The sequence below is a fragment of the Anas acuta genome, chromosome 1 (genome assembly GCF_963932015.1).
Source record: "Anas acuta chromosome 1, bAnaAcu1.1, whole genome shotgun sequence".
Lineage (NCBI taxonomy): Eukaryota > Metazoa > Chordata > Aves > Anseriformes > Anatidae > Anas > Anas acuta.
The window spans coordinates 150,269,379-150,293,134 of NC_088979.1; the positions used below are offsets into that span (position 1 = coordinate 150,269,379).

Here is a 23,756-nt window from a genome sequence, read left to right on the forward strand (position 1 = left end):
CTTGCTCAAAGGGCCCAGAAGATTCAGGGACGGTCTTTAAAATCCCATTCTGGGAACAAAAGTAAAAATTTGCTAATCCTGGAACGAAGCAGAGGGATCACACAAGCCCTCAGTCTTCATTGCAACATCTCAGCAATCAAACCGGCAACGTGGAATAAGAAACTGCTCAGTAGGATGGCCACATGAAGCACATTTCAGACAAACCCTGACGATCAAGGAAAGCACACAAACCAAATAAAAACACTTGATCCCACTGTGCCATCAAGGCTGGTCAATTCCTCCACTGCACTACGCCTTTTTCAGAGTATTTGCACCACGTCCTTACCAAGCATCAAATCCAAGAGAAGAAACCCCACGTGCTACCTTACAATAGGATCCCAAGCACAGAGATTTTCCGTTTATTTAGAGACAAACACACTGCGGAGATCACAGAAGAGCTTGCTCAGACCTTGTCAGCGACAACAATGAAAAGGCAGAGGCTTGGCATCCTGGAAAAACTGAGCACATGCTGGAGCTGAGAGCCCTGAAAGCACACACCTCGTGTAACGCCTGCTCCCGGGGACCGGTGCTGCTTCGGGCAGCAGATTGTCACCGCATCCACTGCTCTTCCAGAGGATCCTCACTCCGTGGGGACAGGACCACCACCACTCGACAGCAACGCCCACACCAACAGCGACTGGAAGCCGACAGGAACGAGAGCTTTTTTGCTATAGGATGATAAAAAAGACCTAGCGAAGCGCTACGCATTCCCCACCCCCGTGTTAAAATCTGGGCAGGCTAGGCTTTTCCTTTGACGTCGATTTTCAGATGCCAGCGTGAAAAGGCAAGAGAACCGGATGACCAAAGGTGAAAATTAGCAGCTGGTGCGGGAAGGATGAGCGGACACACTATAGAAAGCTGCACTGCAAAGCAAGCTGATCCCCCCACCAAGCTCCAAGAGAGCTGCCAAGCCCTGTCCCATGAGGCTACCAAGACTGGAAGTTACTTCTCCTATGGTAAGTGCCTGCAGTAATCACGAATTCCAAAAATGAAACAAACGCCAAGCTCCAAAAAAAAAAAAAAAAAAAAAAGGCAAAAACCATCTTCCTGTTTTCACTGGAAAGGTCATGCCTATTTAAGGAAACCTTCCCAAGCACCATGGACGTGCTCCATCGACATCCATCAGCTAACAGCCCCGAGTTAACTGCAGTCACTCATCAAAAAATTCCCGGTCCTTAAAACAGTCGTGGTCCGAGCTCTGAATCCAACCCGTGCTCCTCCTGGCAAGCAAAGCAGTCAGGAATAGCTGATACTACTCAGCATCAACACGGCAACTCACTGACCAGTGGAGGAGGAGAAATCCTTACTTACCCCCTTCAGCCCTGAGTAATAGGAGGGGAAAAAAAAAAATAAAACACAGAAAAAGCCTCACAGTGCCTCCATCTATTCTAGTCAACGCCTTCCCCATGGAGAACACCCAATCCCTGAGAGCATCATCAGTCACAAAGCCTGATTTAAAGAAGGCTCAGATACGTTCCCAAGCCAGCAGACAGAGAGGTTTCAGGCCAAAACATAAAGCACCAACAATTTTTAGTGATGTAACTTGGTGATTTATCAACAGACGAGGAGGATTTATTATTCCGAATCTGCAAGATTTAGCACGACCTCGTGACACCCCTGTCGCACTTGAAAGAAGACAGAAGAGATGGGAAGATGGTGGTGAAAGGCAAGAATTCCTTTCTGGAAGGATGCAGTCAGCAGATAGTGACACACCGACAACACAGCCCTAATTATAAGCATTATTTCAACTTCCTGGCATGATCCACACACACGTCTCATAAATGGATAACTGGATCACACGCTCAAATGTTAGCCTCGGTCTCGTTCAGCGCATCCCAGCCCATCACAACAGCCCAGTTCTTGGACAAGACTCATTTCTAGGTCAGGAGTGGGCACTGGAAGGATGGATGGGGAGTTGGGAACGTTAAGACAAGTTAAATCACGCTATAACCTTCTTCATTTAAAAAAAAATAAAATCAAAATTGACTTTGGCAATGGTGGAAGCTGTAGAGAGCTGTAGATCAAGCGTTTAAGCATCACCAGAAACCCATCAGCTACAGTAAAAACAAATAAAAATCGGAATGGAAAAAATCAGGTCGCAGGCGTCAATGGGATTTTTGCAAAACCGGCCGCATTACCAGTACCTCAGCTCCTCATTTCCCACAATAAAAGATAATATACCTTTCCTACCTCTGAGGAAAACAGCAAAAATAAGATCATTAGTATCTCTGAAGCGCCCACACTACAGCAGTGAGTGCCACAGAAAAGACCATTAAAAATTAATCGTTCTGTATGCAGCGCATGGTTTAGATTATCCGCAGTAAATACGGTTTGGGGTCACGCATTAGATGAAAAGAAGCAATGAAATATTGAGCAGCTCTCCATCCAGAGCCTCAGCTCACACCCATTCTAAGTGCTAACGAAACTCCTGCTAGATTTAATAGCGCTTTCGGGGAGTGCCATCCATCTGAAGCCCTCGGAGATGAAGTCATCTGCAAAAACCTACAGCGCACGACCGCACGATTCAGACCCCACAAGGTGCCCTCCTGTCGCATCGCAGGGGACGTTCAGATCTCGGTGGACCAGCAGAAGGGAGGTCAGGCCGTGTTGCACCGCCTCAGTTTCCCCACACCCAGCTTCACTCCACGGCTACGCAGGGCTTTGGCCTGGAAGCAGACACAGGGAAGCGGCCTCTTGGAGAGAATTTTAATCTGGGAGAGGATAAAATAAGAAAGGAAACGGACAAGCCCTTTAACGCACGCTCTTCCCTTCATTTCTTCTTCCCAGGAGAAGGATGCAAAGCCACAAAAGAGAAACAACAAAAAAAAAATCAAAGCGGGGCAGGGACTGCTCAGAAGCACCCTCCCATGTGCTGCCTACAGCGCCTACAAAACCCAGGGCTGGAGGGCGAAGGCGCCCCGCAGAGCCCGGCTCTCCCAGCGCCTCGCCAGCAACCTCCAGCAGCAAATTATAGGCCCAGGATCGCAGCTCCAGCCCCTTCCCAGCCCACGCAGCACTAAATCAGGCCTGGCACGCGAAGCCTTGGTGGGATTTCACCCCCGGGCATCGCACCCCACAGCGAGGATCCGCCCCGCTCCGGCAGCAGCAGGGGCTGAGCTCCGCGGAAAGCCGCGGCGCAAAGGAGGGCGCTGCAAGAAACCTGAGCTGCATCCAGATCCCAGGGCCTCAAAGCCTCAGGGGAGAATATTTTGATATTTGCAACACGCAGGAACACCACATAAGGTTGCTTCTTTAGCCTCGCTATTAAAGGAAATTTAGCTCCATGCAGCCACAGGGTAAAAAAGCGCCACCGCCTTTTTATTTTATTTTTTTTCCTCTCCTTCCCCACCCCTTAAATGGCGCGTGTTTTTCCCCATTTCTATGCTAAGTAATACTCAGCGTTATTGCCGAGGTAATTACGAGCAGATAAAACCCAGGAAAGTCATAAAGAAAAAAGCAACGACCGCTTGTAGCCCACACTCTTTGAAGCAAGCATCCAATTTTCCTCCACGGCGAGCTCTCCTAGACAAAGGCGGCGACGAGCAACGGCAACGGGAAGGCGCAGCCACTTCACCAGCATCCCACTGCCCTACACAAGAGAGACGAGCACGAGATCTCACGGCCTCTTCTCTGATTGCTACGAATCACCAGCCCACGCCCCGAAGGTTAGGAGGTGGAAATGGCCGGGCTGCTCTGCCCAAAAAGACGCTGGACCGGGCTCAACTTCAGCTGCTGTCCCTCGTTAAACAACGGGATTGTTGCTGCGGGTGCAAATGGGACCAGGAACGGCTCACGAGCGACCTCCCCAACATCCCGGGCATCATCCAGAAGTGAGAACTCATCCTGGAAATGTCAAGATGTGATGGTCCCTCCTCACAGAAACCAGAGGCATCGTCCTGGAGGTATCCCAGCAGGGTTTTGCGGCACAGCACAGTGACAGTGTGATAAGGGGCACTGCGGGCCAGGATGGCCATACAACCCAAACCCCACAAGGACCAAGGCCTGGCGTGTTGCAGCCTTTCCAAAACATCCTGTAGGGATGGAGGCTTGCTCATGAGAGAGAAACAGGGGAATGCGGGAGCATCCTGGGGAAGAAGACGTGATATTCTTTCAGAGTATGAGATCTCTCTCAAAATAGCACTTCCCTGAGTTTAGAAAAGACTGCAGGCAAAATTAAATTTACTGGAGAGCAAAGGCAGCGAGGGCCCGAAACGCGGTCAAGCAGCTCTAATCCCTAAACATCGGGATTATCTCATGACAGCTACACTCCAGCCTCCATTCAACGGCACTGCAAAATGTAGATCAACAGGATGCTTCAATGAGCTGGAACTCGTTACCTCTAATTGCTTCTCTCACTTCACTTCTGGACGTCCCTCTGATCCCCTAGCCACGTCGTTTCAAAAAGCGCACACGGAGAGGTCAAGGAATACCCAAATTCGGGCAAATTAAATAGCAGGTTTCCAGTCGGCCAAAACGCCGGCCCTCCTCTTTCACTTCGTATGAAAGTTTGGGCTTGCCCCGCGTCACGAGACAAGCCAGGAGCACAAAATGAGGGGTTTTAGAGCACTTCCAACCGGTGTGACCCCAAACACCCTCCTGGGGGGCAGCGATTTTGCAAGCTACCAGCACCCCGTCCTTCGGCTGCCGTCCCTGGGGGGCCCGGACCACACGCAGAGCCCAGCTCAGTATCGCTTCCACACGTCTCCCACCACTGCCCAACCTGGCTTTGGCTTCCCTCCCACTACTGCAAACGAAGCAGTTATTTTTTTTATTATTATTTTATATTATTTTTATTACCGCTGCTTCCTTTGCCTCTCCTGTGCCCTGGTTTTCCCACTGCCACCAGGCTCCCTGCAGGAAAGCTGCTGGCAGCCCTCGGCGCAGCCACCACGTTGCACCCTGACAGCAGAGGTGTGAACCCCAAATGCCAAAGGAGGAGGTGGGAGCCCCGCTGGCGAGGTCTCTGGGTGGAAAAGACAACGGAGAGTACTTCATGGCACGCCGGTCCGAGCTCAGCTGCGACCGCGAGGTGGGCAGCCCCAGCAGAAAGGGCAGGGAGAGCCCGGGCTTTCTGCAAAACGCCAGCACGCTCGTGTTTCTCAATGGGAACCCTGAAAAGGACAAATTAACCAGCATATGTGTACAGCTGGTACTCGCGCTCAGAAGGAAACCATCTCCTGTAGAGCCAGAGCTCTGTTCGGCTTCCAGCCTCTCAACTCCGGCCATCACCTTTGAACACAAACCTCTGAAACCCAAAGAGAAAACACCGACAGAGCCTGTAGGGGTACTAAAGTATCCTGAATACTTTCCTCGAGCTTTCCATTTTCCTGAGTGTGGCAGGAAAGGAGCCAACTTTAAAGTGCTCTCAGCATCTCTGTAATCCCGACTCCGAGCCTGCGCGCCAAAAAAGTTTTCTTTGAACTGGAGGTTTTCTAAAGTCTTCCCAGACCGTGTCAGGTAACTCCTAACACTCCAATATTTAGGAAAAATAAAATAAGTAAGACAAAAGCAAACAGAGAAGCAACAACAAACTAGGAGGTGATTCATTATGCCTCAGCCCCCTGGCAATAGTCTGTCCAAGCAGCATCCCAGGAAACCTCATCCTGGATCCGAGGCAGGGGTCAGCTTTTAAAGGCTGGAGCTGCATTTCTTTCCTGAAACGTGGCTCCACATCTCTTTAGGAGAATGGCCACACCGTGAACAATAAGAGGGAGGAAAAACTAACCTGATGGCACGGCATTTCCGTGATTTACTGGAACTAGCTGTTCTCCTCCACGAGATTTAGAAATACAGATTTCCACAGGGTCACTCGCAGTGCAAACGCTGTTATTCACAGCCCCCTTCTGCTTTATGGCCCCCGTCAGCCCTCCTGCTTGTAAAACCCAAACCCATCTTTGGAAACTAGTAGCAGGTTTGTTTCTTGCCCTCCTCTGAAGCACCATTAAAGGGCCGCAGCTTGAACTGGGACACCGAGGGGAGCGTGCTGGTGCTCTTGCTCGTATTGATATCCCTCCTGGGTACGCAGCTAGTGTGCTTTGCTTGAGGTTAAGCAGACGGCTAGATTTCAGACCAAACAGGAATTTTCTCCCCAGTCAAACTGGCAATAGCTGCTGGATCCCTGCCCTCTCCCTCTGTAGGAGCCTTCACTTTCATCCTGGGATCAACCAGGAATCTCCATCTCCCCAATCTCCCGCCACAGCACCGGCAGTGCCCCTGCTCCTCCCTTCAGTCCAAGGTGTCCCGCCTTCATCCCAGAGGGATTCGAGCTGGTAGAGGGTGTTAAAGAGCATCTTCTGGCTCACAGCAGGAGGAGAAGCAGCGTGGATTTTCTTGCAGAGCGAAGACTTATGGTCTATTACATCATTATTTACAGTCGCGGGGCACTGATCTCAGCAACACCAGGCATTTTTATGAACCCTACGCAGACCTGCCTGAACGGCACCACAAAGTCACCCGTCACTGCCTGGAGAAGTTGACAGGGGCTAGATAAGGTAAAGCTGCACTAACAGCCTTCCCTGACCAGCCACATTTACCACTGACCGGCTCACACTTTGCACCTCAGTCCTGCCACACTGCTCTCAGGCACAGCTCAATGCGCCAACCAGACTAGACCTCATAACACAGCCAAATCAAAATTCACCCTGGGTACCAAATGGTCAGTTGATCAACTCGTTCAGCCTTGTGTGATACAACCAGAAAATAATTCAATAACAACTCCCTACAGCAGCATGAGCCGGCTGGTATGCTTCCAGCACCCTGATGGGGAAGGTGAATGCTGCGCCGAGGCGTGACACCCTCATCTGCAGCTCCAAAGAGAAAGAAGGGACCCGTCCCATCTAACCACAACATTTCCCTCCTCCTCTAAATCTCCTCCTCCTCCAAGAGGCTTTCAAAGACAAGATCATCGCACTGGTCCTTTCTCTTCCATCTGTGCAGCAGTCGACCTCTTCCAAAAAGCAGCAAACACAGCTGCATCAACAACTGCATTTGGGTGCAGTGACTTCAGCCAATATAAAACTTTTTTTCCCCTCTCTTAGGGTCTATTTTTACCCAGACCAACAAGCTGATCCAAATGATCCAACTCATCCAAGCCAGCAAACGGAGCCAGCTCCTCGCTAGTATCTAAACAGTTAAGAAGCAGCGGTACCTTTGGGGCTGTTCTTTTCCAAAGCTTACAAACACATCCGAATACTTCCAGGAGACATTCCTGGCTGGTGGTATTCGGTTTTTGCCACTTAGGGACCTCAGGGAGCTAAAAAGCAGCAGCTCGCGCTGGACCTATTCCTCCCACGCCGCGATTAACTAAAATATGTCCCAGAAGCAGATAGCAGCCATGATCCGATTTGTCCCAATCCCAACTCAAGCAGCTTTACACCACCCTCCTAACGAGATCAGCACTGGCCAAGCACCGTTTATCCAGCCTGATCAGAGATGGATTAGATAATGAAACCCTAACTGCATAAGCTGTCTGAGCACGCTCGCCTGAGACAGCAGAAAACAAGCAGCCCAAAAAAAAATTAAGGGATACTTCACGCTAAAAAGCACGCTTTGCTCCAAGATCTTAGTAACCAGCTACTATCTTGTCTCCCTGCGGGCTACGTTTGGTATTTCATGTTAACAGACCAAAAAAAAAAAAACACAAGACACCGCTATTAGTCTTACGGTTGCATCACTAATTGCTATAGCTAAACGATTTCTCTCAGCAACAGAAGCCGTACACATGTCCTGAGCCATCAGCGTGTACGAGCTGTGCACGGAAGGCACCGCAGCAAGCACGGCACCCCGGGATCCCTCCCAATCAGCCTCGAAACACGAGGTCACGGAGTTTACGCAGCAGCAGCAGCCTGTGGCTCTGGAGCAGGAAGTAGAAAATTGACAGGATCTGCAGGAAAAACAAGGTACAACAGTTGCTGGTGTTATTTCCAGCTTCCAGAAAGCCTCTAGTACATATGAAAAAAAAAAAAGGAAGAAAAAGAATAGGCTCTTTATTCCTCTCGTAAGCATTACGTACAGTTAAACGTAGAGAATTTGCTACAAGAGAACCCGTTATTTTCCAATAAAGTGCTTCTAAAGTCAACGCTATCTGAACAGAAATCCTCGTGAAAGGCCACCCCGTGTTATGCTTTGACTTTCAGGTACAAAGATATAGGATTTCAAAACATTCGAGCACACGTCTTCCTGGCGCAGAAATCATTTGTACGACTGGCTTCGACTTTGGCGTTGTGTGCTTACAACCCGGACCCGATCCTCCAAACAAACCAACCACTCTCCTCAGCCCTAAAAAACGGCAGGGGAAACTTCTGGCCAAAACAGAGCGCGTGGATGCTCCATTGCCTACGTACACGTACATATGAAGATGTTCATCCTTTATATTGAAAAGATTGAAGGATCTTTTCGTATGTGTATATACAGAAAGATGAAAATCACACCAAGAACATCAAGTAACTACAGCAGGGGGCCCCTGGGCTTGAGACCAGTCATATTGGCCGTAAATGTTTCACCCTAAACCTGGACTATTCGTTGCGTTTCTCTGCGTAATTTCTCTGCTGTTTGCCAGCGTTTGACACGGAAACCCAGCCTGATGCTCTGCTCGGAGCCACGCTCAATCCCTGCTCCTGCTGATGAGGCTGCTGTGCGTGTCCCACGTCTGCACGCCGCGATCCTACTACCGCGTAGCGATCCCCGAGCACTTTCAGAACCGAGCAGAGCATTGGCTGGCGTGCTAAAAAATAATAATTTTAAGACTGGTCTTTGTAGGGATCTCCAGGAGGTGCCGGCCTGTGTGGGTGTAGCACCAGCTGCAACAAATGGGTGCAGGGCAATGGGTGCACGTCCTGAGGGTGCTGACCCTAATCCCCAATTTCACGAGGTGTGGGTGCTCCTGGGGGTCTTTTTGGGAGCGGGCTGGTGGCGAAACCCCGACTCCAGCGATGTTGGAGCTGGCTGCGATGCCATGAGGGGGGCACCCCCTTGGGGGTGCTTGGCTCCCCCAAAAAGCTCCCCCCAGCGAGCCAAGCACCCCAAAAGCGAACAAAGGGGCCCCCCCTGGGGGTGCCCCCACCCCCCCTTTTTACCTGCATGCCGCCACCCTCGGCCTCCGCCTCGGTGCGCAGCCTCTTGCTGTGGCCGCCCTCGGCTCCGTCCCCGCCGGGCATGGGCTGCTCGGGCTCCGGCTCCCGCTTCACGCCGCGGGCGGCCAGGAGCTGCGGCTGCTGCTGCTGCTGCTGCTGCTGCGGGGGCTGGCTGCCCTCCGCCATCCGCACCGCCGGAGCCCCGGCCGCCCCCCGCCTCGGTAGCCCCGCTGTCAGCACGGAGGACGACGATGATGATGAAGAAGAGGAGGAAGATTGAAGGGGGGGGGGAGGGCGGGGGGGGGGGCGCCGCGGCCCCTGAGGCGGCGCGGGCGCGGCGGGGCTCGGAGCCACCCGAGCGGCTTCGGGAGGGGAGGGGAGGGAGGGGCCGAAGCCCCTCGGCAATCTCCGGAAGCCGCCGGCCCGGGAGCCGAAGAGGCGCGACCCCCGCTCGGCAACCTTCGGAGGGAGGGGGGAGGGGAGGGGCTATGGGGAAAATGGGCGGGGTTATGGGGAAGGGGCGGGGCCGCCGCGGGATGAGGGGAGGCCGGGAAAATGGCCGCCGGGGCACGGCCCTGAGGAGGGGGCGGGGGGTGGTGGGTCCCAGCGTGGTGCTCGCTGTTAAAAAGCGCCTGGAGCGGGGTGTGCCTGGCACTGGCTGGCAGCACGCACAGGCTCGGCTCCTCCCGTGGCAGGGGGATGTTGTATTTGTGTTACACACTCAGGGCAAAGCGTCCCCATCCTCACCATCTCCTCTCCATCTCCTCTCCATCTCCCCCCTGTGCCCACCGCCAGCCCTGCCTGGAGAGCTGGTGGCCCCACACACAGGTCCCTCAGTGACTGTTTTTGGGTGGTGTTCCCCTCACAGAGCCCCCAGCTCTGGGATGGGGTGCCCACCCCAAGAGAGCTGCCGTGACCCCACAGCCGAGCAGCCCCACGGTTGCTGCACGCCACCGCTTGCCCTCTGACACGACCGCCCTGATCCTTCATCTCTTTGTTTTCTCTGGCTCTTTCCGCTTAAAAAATAATAAATAAATAAATAAAGATTAATGAATTAATCTTCACAGTATGCGCGTGGGGTAGGTGTTATCTCCATTGAACAGAAGGGATACGAGGCATTCCTGAAGTCACACACACACAAAAAAAAAAGCTTTTTGAGCTGGGACCACAAACTTAATCTGTTGGTTTCCTTTCGCACCACCCGGCTGCCTTTCAGGTGCTTGTCCGTGACATCTGAGACATCCTAAACAGACAGCTGCCTCTGCCCGTACCCCCTTCCCTCTGCCTTGCACCCCTCCTGCCTGTGCCTCCTCCTCGCCATTGCTTCATGCATGAGTTCGCAGAGCCCTCCTCGGTGCCTGGACTTTGGCAGCTCAACGAGAGGCAGCTGTAAGAAATGTTACCTCAGAAGCTGGTGTGAAGAGTGTCTGTCTGAACAAACCCGTACCATCTTAGAATAAAGATGATTTGGGTTGGTTTGCCTTTTTTTTTTCCACAGAAAGACTCCCTGTGAAGGGATTCCTTGAAGGAGCCAGCATGTGCCTGTGGTCCCCCCAGGGCCACAGGGAGTTCAGGTGCCATCAGGGCTCGGGGTGTGAAAGGTCGGGGTGTGAAAAGTCCCTGGAGTACAAGAGCCCTGTCCTCTGCATGCTCTGATGGAGCCGGGGCGGTGACTCACCGGAGCCGTGAGGCACGGGCACGAAATGAGGCACAAACGCAGCTATTAGTCTCCGGCCCAAAGGCAGAGAAATCATTAGGAGGCAGTTCAAAGCAAGCCTCTCCTCCCCGCCACCACAACTGAGGGAGGTTTCTCAGTCTACGCAGCACGCCTCGTCCCGCTGACCGCAGCGGCTCCCTCTCGGCCTTGCAGCCCCCGTGCAGCTTTGCCCCTCTCCCTCCCGCTGGGTCTGCCCCTTTGCTGAGCAGGTCGGGGAGATTCAGCGGCTTGCCCAACCCTGCCCATTTCATCTGTTCCTCTCCTGCTAGCCAAGCTTTTGGAGCCACAAGCGGGACTGCTTTCAGCCATAGTCCCGCAGGTAACGAAGTGCTGCCAAGGCGCAGCTCCAGCCTGCCCTTTGCTCCTGGCTTCGCAGGAAGCGGTGCTAGAGCTTTCCCTTAGCAGCGAGCGTTTCTCCTTGCTTATCTCTGGGCTGGCCCTTTGGTGCGAAATTTTATTTGCACAGGTTGCTCACACAGCCGTCGTTCAGCAGCTCAGCACCCACGGGGCACCCGGTCTTTTGCCAGGGATGCCGCTTGCACCGAGGACTCCTGGTTTCATCGAGCACCCGGCACCTCAGCGACCTTCGTCCACCGCCAGGAGCTCAGAGCAAAACCTTCCCTGCCTCCTTGTTTTCCTGCCTGCTTCGACTGGGCTGTGCTTCCATGGGGTGTCGTCGTGTGCTAAGCTTGTGTCGTTTTGAGTACACCGATGCTGCTAAAGCTGCACGACACCTGCAGTGCAGATGCAGTTATCGACTTCCACACGGATAACATAAAAATGTCTTCTGCCTGCCCTGCTTCTGCTTGTAAGACGGGGAATAAAGCAGGTGCTCCTGCACCTCTAATACAAAGGGGCCTGATAACTGCTTCTGTGAAAGAGTCGCAGGCTCCCTAAAACATATTGGAAGCTGTGTGGGGATCGTGTCAAGGAAACAAAAGGCCTTTTGCTTTCGCATTGAGACAGTGGGGCAGCATCGGAGGGGCTCCTGCCCTGCTGCTGGGGTGCTGGGCAGTGTGGGCAAACAAACGGGCAGCGCTAATCAGTCTTTGCAACTGCTCCTTTCCACGTGTGCCGGAGGCTGTGCCGCTGGAGAAGGGCAAGTGCCCAGCCGGAGACAGCCTGCACTGGCCGCAGAGCAGGCAGACAAAGCAAAGGACAAAGCAAAACGCCCATCGTGGGAACAGAAGGGTTTTTATCGTGTTAACTCCTGTTTGTTTTCGGCCAAGCGCCCCGTCTGCTAGGGCCCCTTCGCTACAACTCAATTTGCTCCGTGGCTGAGCCGCGGAGCGGAGGCCGCTTCTTCCTCACTAATCGGGTTATTGGAAAGCACCTCGGGGCGCATTGTTGGACACAAAACGCCCGGCTAAGCTGCTCCTTAGCAAGGCCAAGCCAGCCAGAGGAGCGATGCCCCAGCACTGAGACGAGCCCACGGATATTTCCTCCTCCCTCTCCGAGGCGGGATGAGGCGGTGTGCGCGCCCTGATGCTTCCCAGCTGTCGGAGCCTTCCCTCGAGGCTGTGCGAATTGCAACAGCACGGATGACGCCTCGGGGACGCGAGCCGTGGCTCCGGGCTTGCTCCAGCTTTTCGCTATTCCAAACATTTCGCAGGGCCCCTCCTCTGCTGCTGCTCAAGTTTTAGCCCTTTGTGCACTCGCGGCGCTCGCAGGCTTTTCCAGTTCCATTCCTCAGATTTTCCTTGGTCTCAACTTTCAACTGAAAGAAATTTCCACGTGTCCAGGCGGGCTTGCTCAACTTTCCAGCTCGCAGCCCGTGCCTTATGGCTGACTCCGCCTGCTGGCTGCTCAGCAGTCCGGCATTGCTACCAGAAGCACCAGGAGATGTATCCCGCACCCTCATCGCAAACCCGTACCCTTTTGCGTGTTTTCTGCAGCAGATTATCAGCTTTCCCTTGAACAGAAAGGAGCCGTGTGAATTTATCATAGCACCGCACCGATACTGTGCTGACACACCAATAAGCACTTGTAATCTGATTTTACCCTTTCATTTATTGCTGGTACAACACACGTTTCAAATAAGATTTGAAAACATACTTTTTTTCCCCTTTCTTTTAAACTAGAAATAGTTACTGCCTCTCTGGCTTCGTATCCGAGTCACAAAGCAGATAAAACACGATAAATACTCCGTATACGAGCCAAAAGGATGTTTTCAAAGTTAGGCAAACCCCTCTTAATAAGGAAAATCCCCTAAACGTGCCACATCTGCACTGATCCTCAGAGTTCACATAACAAAACGATGCGTGCATGAGCACGGAGCCAGCTGGGTCAAGAGGACCGACTGTCAGAGCACAGAGAAATCCTTTTCTCGGGATTCAGCGTGACATTTAGGTGCCTCCCTAACCCAAGAAACATCATGGCAATCAGTGAGGTTATCGGCAGGCTTCTGGGCAGGGTGGGTGCTTCGATCCTGGGCTGAATCGGGGCTGTGCCTCGCGCGCGGTGCCGGGTGGCTTGCAGGCTCTGAGCGTGCCAGCCTGCCCTGCTCTCTTATCTCCAGGAAAACGCAATTATTTCAAATGCGATTTGGAGCCCCCACCGAAGCAGCCTAACCCTCTCTCCCCGAGCTACAGAAAATCCAGACGGCGCATAATCCACTGCAGGAAACGCGAACGCCTAATGCAATTTTATAGGCGGCCGAAGGGTGCCAAGTGTGCTAGCCCAGACAATGGGCTGCGGATTTCTGCAGGGAAAACAAGCCCCAAAAAGGGGCGGGGGGGGGGGGGGGGGGGGAGGGTGCTGGAGCCGCAGCTCCTCTCGGTGCTCCTCAAACCTCGGGAACCTCAAGCTGCGGCTGCTGGCGCCGCAGGCTGCAGAAACCCAGCCATATTTAGGCATGTTTTCCAGCCCCGGCTCCTACTCCTCCTGAGCAGGAGGGCGAGCGGGGCTGTAGCTTCAAACCAGAATAAAACCCTCCCCTCCTGGGCGAAATGCAGTGACAAAACTGTGGTGGATTCCCCGACCGCGCAGGGGACACCCGAAACCCGCTGCGGGGCGCGGGGCTGCCCCTGCCCGCTCCCCCTGCAGGTTTTATTAATGCTTTATTAATGTACTTGATACGAGTTACGCTCAGATGGGAGCTAGGCTGGGTTGGGTAACGGGCCAAAACGTGGAACAGGGAAATTGCAACAGCCTCCCAAGCCTGCGCCATAAATTCAGGCAATTTAGGGCGGAGGGGAAGGCCAGGAGCAACCCAGGAACATTCCTCAGCAGCGGGAGCGTGCAGGTAGGGCACCAGCCCATAACCACGTCACACCGAGGGGGTCGCTGCCGTTTTACGCACTGATGATGTTTTTTTTAAAGAGGTTTTCTGCTCCCAGTTTCCATTCTGCAGCCGCCAGCTTGTTTGGGTGCCTCAGCTGCGCGCCCGCCTTCTGGCCTCAGCGCCCCTCCTGCGGTGTTTGCTCAGAGGTTAATCACGGGACCTGCGATGGACTTTGCCCCGGATGATATCCACGCAACGCAAACCGACGTAGACGTGCCTGCACGCACGAATATATCGGCGTATTTACACCAGGGAGAGCTGGGCCCAGCTCCGGGCCCACGCTGCTGGGGCCCAACCGAGCCCTCAGGTGCTGCTCACGGGTGGCTGGGGCCCTGGCTCCCTAGAGGCAGCACCCCTCAGCCCTCCGCTCGTTATTTTTCCCTTCCTCCCTTTTCCTGCAGCAGGAACTTTCCCCTGGGAGCCATTAAGTAGGAGAAGGGCCATGAGGAGAAATGGGAGCCAGGGGCTCAGCTCGCAAACAGGCACAAATTCACCCCTTCTGCTGCCAGAACCGCACCAAACAGCCCCGCGCTGCTCCTCAGATGCCACAGGGGCCGAAGCAACCCTTTGTGGGGTGCTCCCGCAGAGTGCATGGCCAAAAGCAGGCACGGCAGCTCCATCTTTCCCTCACCAGTGCTCGGATTTGCTCTTTAGTTGGGGCTGCGACAGCGAGGAAGAGCGTGCGGATGCCTCCCGCCAGGGCTCTTCCCACGGCTGCGCCTGCTCCAGGCGGTTTCCTTCCTCCGCCCCATGGCCAGGAAAAGCGTTGGCCATGATCCAGCGAGCAGGACCATGAAGGATATCTCCAGACAGCGCTGCCTGCTTCCTCTGGGTGCCCCCCAACAAGGGCACATGGAGTCAGGGTGGCTGAGTGCCCCACAAACCCCTCCAGAAGCTCACCCGCCCTGCCCCGGGGCCCCATCGGTCCCCAAACACCGTTGCGTGATCCCAGCCCCGCTGTGCCTGCTCGCACACCCCCTGCGATGGGGCTTTGTCCCCACTGGGACTTTTTATGTCCACAAAGCCCTGCTTTAGCTTGGTCTTGCGCAAGGTCGGGGTGTGGAGCGATGGCTCCCTGCTATAAAAGGGCTTTAAGAGAGCAGCAATCCGTTTACCCTGAGCGATAGACCCTGCCATAACACCCTCTCTTCACACAGTTTCCATCAAAAGCCAATTAAGGCTGTGCTGAATGAAGCCACCCACAGCACAGCTCCAGATTAATTAGCAGCACAAAACTAAATTATGTGCGACGCAGAACCGCGAGGCCGGCCCCTCCATCATCATCATCACTTCTGTCTCTATTTTTACTGGCTCAGCACGGCAGCAAGGTCTGGAGCATCACAAATTTAGGAGTGGAGGTTTTTTTTTTTTCCCCTCCTTTTCCTTCTGCTTTCATTCTAATTATTGGCAGCAGGAGAAGGAAAAAATGGTCCAGACAGACAGCAAGCTGTGTTCGCTGCCTGTCCGGGAGCTGGGAACACTGCCTCCAGCTGTGTGTGTGTGAGGCCGAGGTTCAGCAGAAGGTGCCCCAGGCAAATTTCACATCCAGGGCTCTTTGGGGAAGGCAGCGCAGCTGGGTCTTGCCAGCAGGGCTGGGACGAGGCAGCAGCAGCGCAGGTACCTGAGGCAGCCTGGGGAGGAAAGGGAAGAGGGCAAAAATGGAACAGGACAAAATCCCTGCCCTCGGGGAGCCCAGCTGGGGGCTGAGGGCACTTCACCTGCTTCACAGCATGGGCCCACAAACCTTTGTGCCATCAACACCAGCCTGGTGAAGGAACAGGAATGCTTGAAACTAATTCCGCCACCAGCCCCTCTGTCTTCTCAAACGACACCCACGTGCCCCCTCCACTGAGACCCTCTCCAACGCCTAAGCTTTAGGGATCCACAGAGGAGCACCATGGGGCCAAGGGAACTTAATGAGCTCAAGGCTGCGCTCCACAAAGCAGAAAATGTTGCAGGAGGCTGACTTCTGCCCTTCCACGGGGATGCAGAGAGGTGGAAAGTTGATGGGAAGTACTGTGCCAGTGGAAAAAAAATAAAAATAAAAGCACACCCGCATCCCTTTCCATCTCGCATTGGACAGGGCAGCACCCGAGCAGCACCCTGGCTCCTGCACAGCTACACAAAGGGCACGAGAAGCAGCCCGAGCTTGTAAGGACCGGCAGGCTGCTTGGTGGTTTCGTTCTCAGTGAGACTTTTTCCCCCTCTCAGCATTTGCTGAGCCCAATGCACCCTCTGGGGGCAGCAGACATCCATGTGCACCCAAGCTGGTGAACACCAGCGCCCTTTCCCCACTGGCTGCTGCTCAGGCTCAGATTTTCTCACCAAGGCTTAAATCTCTGCTGGCTGGGGACGATGTCAGGCCCCCAAGTGAGCTGTAAGCCCAGATCTGTCGGCGTGATGCTGCAGGGGCAGTGGTCAGGGCCCCAGAAGCTGCTCCAGCATCCTCAAGCTTCAGCGCAGCTTTGAAGGAGGAGGTCAGAGGGGCGGGTGCTGGTGCCACACGCTAGGTTTTCATGCATTTTTATACCAAAATATAGGGGTGTCTGGGGCAGTTTAAGGGGCCTTGAACCCAAAGACAAATATAGCCACACGTTCCTTACTCAATTCTTGCCAAAATGTTACAAAATTCAAATTTCTACCGGAAACAGGCTGGAAGATGAATGAAAGGCAATTTTGCCAACCCATTGATGAAACAGACTTCTAGGCGTCTACCACCTCCTCCACTACCTTCACCTTCCAGTTACTCTCAAGATATAAAAGGAAACAAAACCAGGAGAATTCATTTGCAGTTGTTAGTTACTGACTCAGAGACACCACCTTCAGCTCGGGATCGGAATCAGCTCAGCCCAGGTTTGCAGCCTCACGTTTTGAACAGTTAACTCTGAACACACACCCCCAAGGCGAGTTACCTTCCTCCAAAATCCCTGGTGCTGGCCACTGCCAGCTGCCGAGGTAACACACCAAGGGCACGGTGACATCCCATTTCAGCAGCAGGGGATCCTGCAGCTCTGCTGCCCCGACCTTTGGGCAGCTGTGCTCACGATCTTCACATCATCTAGGGAAGGAGGGAACGGCAACACAGGCACACAGACTGCAGCACATGGATAATCTTTATTGGTAACATCAGTGGAGCACCAGTAATCCATTACTGACTGTAGTGGTGACACACAGCTGAGGCACATGCTAAGGCACTTGTACTATATAAAAAACAAAAACATTTTTTAATTTTTATTGTGACAGCAATTGGGACATGAGGCTCCTGCATTCAGAGCGCTTCAGGCATACAGTATGGCGCTTCATATTTAATTATTTTTACTTTGCTCATAAGTAGGTCTAAATGCAGCATATACAATACGGTTAGGAATACACGTAAAATCCAGCAACCAGTGTACGGTGTAGAAAAGTAAAGACTATCTATATATAACCATGGTCCCAATAGAAAGGCAGTGATAAAGACCTTTATTTTTTTTCTTAATTACTTATTACGAGAGATACAAAGGCCTTACATATATCTGTGCAGATTAAAGTTTTTTTTTTTTAATATACTCTTAGTCAATGGTGCACAATAACTAATCCCAACCCCTGGTTATAGAGCAGGTGCAAGAGGCTTGGACATGTCAATAAAAGTGGGATTTCCCTCCCCTCATCCCCACCCCTCTGCCCACTACCCCATTAAATTCCCCTAGATTCTATTACCGTTAAATATATTTGGTCCCCCAGAGATTCTCAGACAAGCACAAGGACACCGTTCTGCTTCCCCAGCCTGTCATTAACTACTGGTCCACACTACCTTAGATGAAACCGCTCAGAGGCAGAGACACTAACAGGACATCATTGCACTTCAGAGATCTGTCCAGACAGTAAAATGAGGAGAAAGGAAGGGAGGAGGTTTAAAAAAAAAAAAAAAAAAAAAAAAAAAAAAAAAAAAAAGACAACTTTGGCAAGTCTGCCAGGGAGACTTGTCCCAAGAGGAGCTTCCCTCTTCACCTCTCCCTGGAATCACGTGAAAGAAGGGTGAATTGCCATGGCCAAAGCACACCGTTTTTCCTGAAACTGCTCCCAAACCGTGTGGGTGGGCAGATTAAAAGTCTGAGGTCACTGAACATGATTGCCGAAAGCAAAGAGGGAGGGGAAAGAATACAGGAAGGAGCTTCCCTGCAGCTAAGATCTGAAAACAAAAAGGAGATTTACAGCAAAAATCTTTCCCTCACCCCGCTCCCTCCAAATCGTGTAAGGATTCACCAGCAGACATGGCACAGACAGTTCTACAGGACTTCGCAGTTGCCAAACTGCTGGTCAGATTTCAGAGCACTGACTCTTTGGCATTAAATACAAAGAGGATTAGGAAACTGGAAAGAGGAGGAAACTAGGAACACAGATGCCCAATGGCTCCAGATACAAAGAGCTGGGCTTACTCTGCCGATCCCTGGCCAATTAAAGAGGGTTTGCAGAAAGTCCAATGAAAGAGGGGAGGGTGGATGGGTCACTCCACCATGCGTAACTCGGGTAAAATGAGAGGACTTATTCAGTAGCTTTGGCATCGCCAGCATCTGCCTTGCCATCCACTTCCTCATCGGAGCACTCTCCTGTTGTACCCTTCCTGACAATTCGGCGTGTCACGACGAACGGCAGGTCCCCACGTCTAGGGAAGGACAGACAGCACGTCAGTAAAACGAGATTTCACTGAACTTAACAGACATGGCAGGCTTTGGAAAAACTAGAGGAAGCCCCTGGCTGCATTGCTTCCTGTGGACAGCTACAGCAAGCCTGTGCTGTGCTGGCTGCCAAGGTATCGCAGAAAATGCTCTGCCTTACCTGAGCTTGCTCTTGAGGGAGCTGACCTCTCTGTTCATCGCATCGGCTGTTTCAGTGGCATCCTCCAGCTCACGCTGCAGCTTCCTGCGGGATGCGTTGGCTCGCTGGGCCTCCTCCTCTGCTTCCTCAAGCTGGCGTTTCAGCTGCTTCAAGCGCATGTTCGCCTTGTCCGCCTGGGGACATACAGGAAAAGAGATCAGCGTTTCCGCGGAGTTACACAGCCAGAAACCTGAGTTTCCAAAGCCTCCCTTCCCTTCCTGAAGGAAGCTGCCTAAAACTCGACAGCTCCAAGCTTTTCCTTAAAAGCATTACGTCTTCATCTTATAGTGAGGGAGAAAGAAGAGAGACCCATAAGAAGGTTAATGTTAGAACCCTCTGAAATATAGATGATGCCCCGATCATAGAAGGAAAATCTTCCCACCAGAAGAGTCAGCAGTGCTGCAATGTAACCGTACACACCTGATCTTTGAATTGCTCAGCATTACGCCTCTCGTCATCCACCTGCAGCAAGATATCTTTCAGCTTCTTCTCGGCACGGCGCACCTGCTTGCTGGCAGCCTGGCGCTCCCTGCACAGAAATACAGTCACAGCTCAGACAAGAACTTCCTCCTCTTGTGCCCAAGCAGAAGAACTGACACAGGTAAGTTAAAAACAAAGATAGCAGAATTCTAACGTAGAAAAGAAGAAAACAAAAAAGAGAATGGGAGGCAATTTTTCCTAGAGGTGATAAAAAATACTGGACACAACTTGATAGTGAAGCTACAGAGGAACAGCAAGAATGCATCACAGCTGCACCTTTACAAGTCTGGTCAAAGCTAAAAGTCTCTATAGTGAGAAACAAGGGAGGTTTGCCAAGATCTTACTTCTGCACTGCCCAGTACCATGATGAAGCCCTCATTCAGACAAATCAGAATTTGTTCAGAAGGGTTTAAGATCCCCGAGAGGAAGGAGACTCAAAACAACTGGAGCTTCCGCTAGGACATACTTGGTCTCCATGTCCAACTGCTCTTCCAGCTGCACTATCTTGGCTTCCAAGGCTGTGATGGTAGCCTTGTACTTGGACTTCACTGCGCTCTCCATCTCCTGCAGTTTAAGCTTAAGCTCCTTGTTCTGGCGCTCCATCTGCTGGCGAGCGTTCTCGTTCTTCTGTGCGTTGCTCCGCTCAGCATTCAGGTCGGCATTCATCTGATCAATCTGTGGAGAGAAGCAGTACTTAGCATATCGAGGGCTCCAGCCTGAAAGCAGGATATTTTTCTCAGACACATGCTGACATGCAAAGAAAAAGGACCCTCAGGGTGAGCTGAATATGTAGAATAACTCTGCTATAGGAGGAGCTGTCTGTAAACAAGATATACGGACTATATCTCAAAATATCTTAGTTTATTCAGATTTTCAAAGTAATTGCTTGAAAAACAAGCTTATCAACCTCCTCTTAGGACTGAATTTGCCAACCATGTATATGGTACCCTCTTGGGCGAAGGCCATGGTGTGGCACTTAACACAGTAATTACCAGTCCCAGTGAATTGCATCCATCCTGAAGGCAAGTGGATTCAATAAACGTGCTTTCCTCATTTATCACTTATTTGCTCTGTCTACTTTGACTACAAAGAAGCAGCTTAAAACTACTGACTTTCAAAGGTGAAAGGGCAAGAACTCAATCCACTTCCAATCCGGGGCTCTGGCTGATAGTCAGTCAAGGAGAGGACTGTGCTCTCTGGTGCAAAGAAGCCATTTGGAAAACCATCTGCCTAGCTCCCTGGCTTTAGAGAGCTAACAAAACAACACGCCTGACCCTCAAAAGTCGGACAGATAAAATAGAGCAGAGAACGGGCAGATTAAGATCATGGTTTCTATAGCAGCCTAACAAATTCCATATGGTTAGTCCGTTTGAAAAAGCACAGAACTGGCAGAAAAGTCACTTTCCAAACACGTTGTGGCACTCTTCAGCACGCCAAGTTGGGAAAGCATGCTACAGATCATATTTCTCATAATTCCTTTTTATAAAAAGAAAGGGAGGGGTGGTGACTGGGAATTCCTGATAAACTCTGCAGCTGGTTCCAGCTACCGAAATCATTTAATACTCCACGATCAAAATCAGTGAGTTAACATTATTCTGACTGCCCACCGGATTTTCTCTGTTGTGGTATTTGGGTGTTTCACCTTGCTCATGCCTGTGGACATTTTTCAGAGCACATTTTGGCAATTTACACAGATTAGTGAGCCTCTGCTCACACAGCCAGCCTGAACAGGTACCTGAAGGTTTGCCTTCTTGAGCCGGTCATTGATTATCTCGGTGTTGCCCTGTTCCTCTTCCAGCTCCTCCTCCAGCTGTGCTATCCGGGCCTCCAGGCGTCTCTTTTCCTCCATGGCCAGTGCTCTGTAAGACACACAAACATAAAAGTGATGTTGGCAGCACTGATGCCTTGGGGGAAAACCTGCCGCTTTTAATTTTAGAAAACGAAGTCTGTCTTTCAAAAGCACGGAGGATCCAGCACATGCTTCAGTCTGCAGAAAAATAACAGCCTGCAAAGTATTTTCTCAAACCAGCTCCTCCACCCTTGAGCAGGGAACATTACTCACCCTTTACCACTGCTGTTGGCAATCTCATCAGCCAGCTCATCCCTTTCTTGCTGGGCCTGGCGCTTGGCACGCTCGGCAGCTGCAAGTTCCTGGAATGAAAACGAGACGGTCAGTGATGCAACGGGAAGCCACCAACTAATGCAGCCTAGGAAAAAGTAGTTACTGGTAATGGGTGGTACAGTCTCTAGCTAGACCCAGACTTAATTAGAAGACAGTTTCCCTTCCACCCCACAACTTCCTTTGTTTTGCATCACTCCTGTTGCCGCTGTCAAGAAAGGGCCAAATTCTGCAATTGGAAGGGGACCCTGTACTTGAGCAGAGCAAAAAATAACACAAGAGAAAGGAAAAGAAAGGAAATAACCACTCGAGCTTAGTCTGCCACGCTTAGTTCTGGGCCAAAGAAAATGAACAAACCCTTCAGCTGCATGCATATTCCATTACCTCCTGCAATTGGATCATCTCTGCCTCCATGCTCTTCAACTTCTTCTCGTTTTCTTTGGCCTGTGCCAAGATCTCTTCTCTGGAGGTGCGCGTGTCCTCCAGTTCCCGCATGTAATCCTTCATTTGCGCCTAAAAAGGGAGAAACAAAAAAGGATGGATTTCCAAGTCTGTGCATGAACAAATTCAATTTATCTTACAGGAAACATGGGCAGGAAAAGTAGAAACAGGGGCTTCATTAGTCTTCAGCTACCTAAAAGGCTGCTGTAAAAAGAAAAAGAATCATCCATTTTTCATTTGATAAGAAATGAGGAGAAGCAATAATGGAAGCAAACAGGGCCACTTAAATTGTAAGGGGAAAAAAAGCCTTGTTAGATTGGGGGTGGTGATGGTACAGGAAGCTTTCTAGTGAAGCAGCAGAACGGATAGCCTAAGGGAGGATTTGGCATTTTTCCCAAGAACAGATCAGACAAATGCCTACGGGAATTAGAAAGGTATAACAGAACTGTCTTGGGGCAGAAGGCCTACATCATCACATCATCTTTTTGAGTCCCTCTAGCTTCATGACTCCATAATCCTTTCCAGAAACACTGATATGAGGCACGCACTAGAGTGGACTTTCCCTACAGCTTGTCTCCTATGGAGTTAAAAAGGCAGACGAGGGTTAGAAGGATACTTGAAATGCCAATAAATCTTTCCTGGTAAATTGCTACAAGGTTGCTGCTCTTGTGACACTGATGCATGGTTCTCACGAGGTGAAATCTTGTATCCCATTTCCCTGGGTAAAGGTTTTAAAGGGATTGCTAAAACAACTGCAGTGGCTCACCTGCAGTTTGCGGAGCTGCTTGATGGCTTCCTCACGGTTCTTGTTAGCAGTGTCTATGTGGCTTTCCAAATCCTTCAGGTCCAGCTCCAGTTTCTTCCTGGCAGCCATAGCAATGGAACGCTGTTTTCGCTCGTCTTCTAATTCCACCTCCATCTCCCGCACCTGTACGGAGAAATTCAGGCATTCAGCTCCCCAATTTCCCCAAAGCCATTCTTCACACCCCCCTTGCAAACTATACCCAAGTACAAGCACATGACTTGTTTTCATTCCTCCTGGCAGGGGGATGGGGCTAACATTCCTCACAAATAAAGCAACGTGGATCCTTTAGGTAGACAAAGGCTGTTTGAACAATCATGCACACAGGGAAAAGCCTCTTGCAGCTTTGCAGAGCTGCCTGGAGAATCATCATTAATAGTGATCTGTGATCGCTGGACACAAGTGCCTTTGCAGAACACTTTCGGGATTTACAAAGCAGTTCTTACTTGTCTAATCAGCTGTTTCCTCTTCTCTTCGTTCTGTTCATCACGGCCCTGGAGGTCACGATCAAACTGAGCCTTCATGGCCTGTTGGTTCACTTCTAGCCGCAGTTTGGCATCCTCTGTGGCCTGCAGCTCATCCTCCAGCTCTTCCAGCTGTGTCTTCATCTCCTCCACCTGCTGCTCCAGGGCTCGCTTGGCCTTCTCCAGCTCATGGACCTACAGCACAGCACCACACATGAGGTTTCCTCAAAAAGTACAATTTCACCTATACTAAGAGCAAAAAGTCTGACAACAGCCACTCAACAGAATACAAGGACACTGTCGGCCCCCTTATAACACAAGGATATCCCTCAGTGCCAGTTGCCCACATAGCCAAAAGCTTCCAATGTAAATCATGATTATCTCTTAGTCATATATGCTTGGTGGTGGGGAGAAGGAGAAAAGTATTTGTTAGCTCAATCCTGACCAACTTACCTGAGGTGGATACCTCTGGTTCTGACAGAA

At 51.6% G+C, this 23,756-nt stretch overlaps 2 protein-coding genes across 27 annotated transcripts in view; both read right to left on the reverse strand.

Annotated features, from left to right (window-relative positions):
• RBFOX2 (RNA binding fox-1 homolog 2) overlaps nt 1-9,565 on the reverse strand; it is a 157,110-nt gene extending 147,545 nt beyond the window's left edge. For 5 of the 24 annotated variants that reach the window (XR_011090740.1, XR_011090736.1, XR_011090738.1 and 2 more), the window contains exon 1: nt 9,114-9,563. Coding sequence is in view for 14 of the 24 variants with exons in the window: in XM_068665113.1 (XP_068521214.1) it covers nt 9,114-9,296 (183 nt within the window). In the remaining 10 variants the exon portion in view is untranslated. Of the gene's footprint in view, nt 1-9,113 lie in introns of all 24 variants that reach the window. The other 19 variants (XR_011090703.1, XR_011090713.1, XR_011090708.1 and 16 more) reach the window with 8 other exon arrangements.
• An 8,437-nt stretch (nt 9,566-18,002) lies between these two features.
• The window catches only part of MYH9 (myosin heavy chain 9), a 67,912-nt gene continuing 62,158 nt past the window's right edge, over nt 18,003-23,756 (reverse strand). For all 3 annotated transcript variants that reach the window (XM_068665307.1, XM_068665324.1, XM_068665315.1), the window contains exons 33-41: nt 23,256-23,468; nt 22,774-22,935; nt 21,951-22,079; nt 21,510-21,598; nt 21,183-21,306; nt 19,914-20,122; nt 19,388-19,496; nt 18,929-19,101; nt 18,003-18,755 (exon numbers count right to left, since the gene is read on the reverse strand). In XM_068665307.1, coding sequence (XP_068521408.1) covers nt 18,635-18,755; nt 18,929-19,101; nt 19,388-19,496; nt 19,914-20,122; nt 21,183-21,306; nt 21,510-21,598; nt 21,951-22,079; nt 22,774-22,935; nt 23,256-23,468 — 1,329 coding nt within the window. In that variant the 3' untranslated portion in view covers nt 18,003-18,634. The remainder of the gene's footprint in view (nt 18,756-18,928; nt 19,102-19,387; nt 19,497-19,913; nt 20,123-21,182; nt 21,307-21,509; nt 21,599-21,950; nt 22,080-22,773; nt 22,936-23,255; nt 23,469-23,756) is intronic.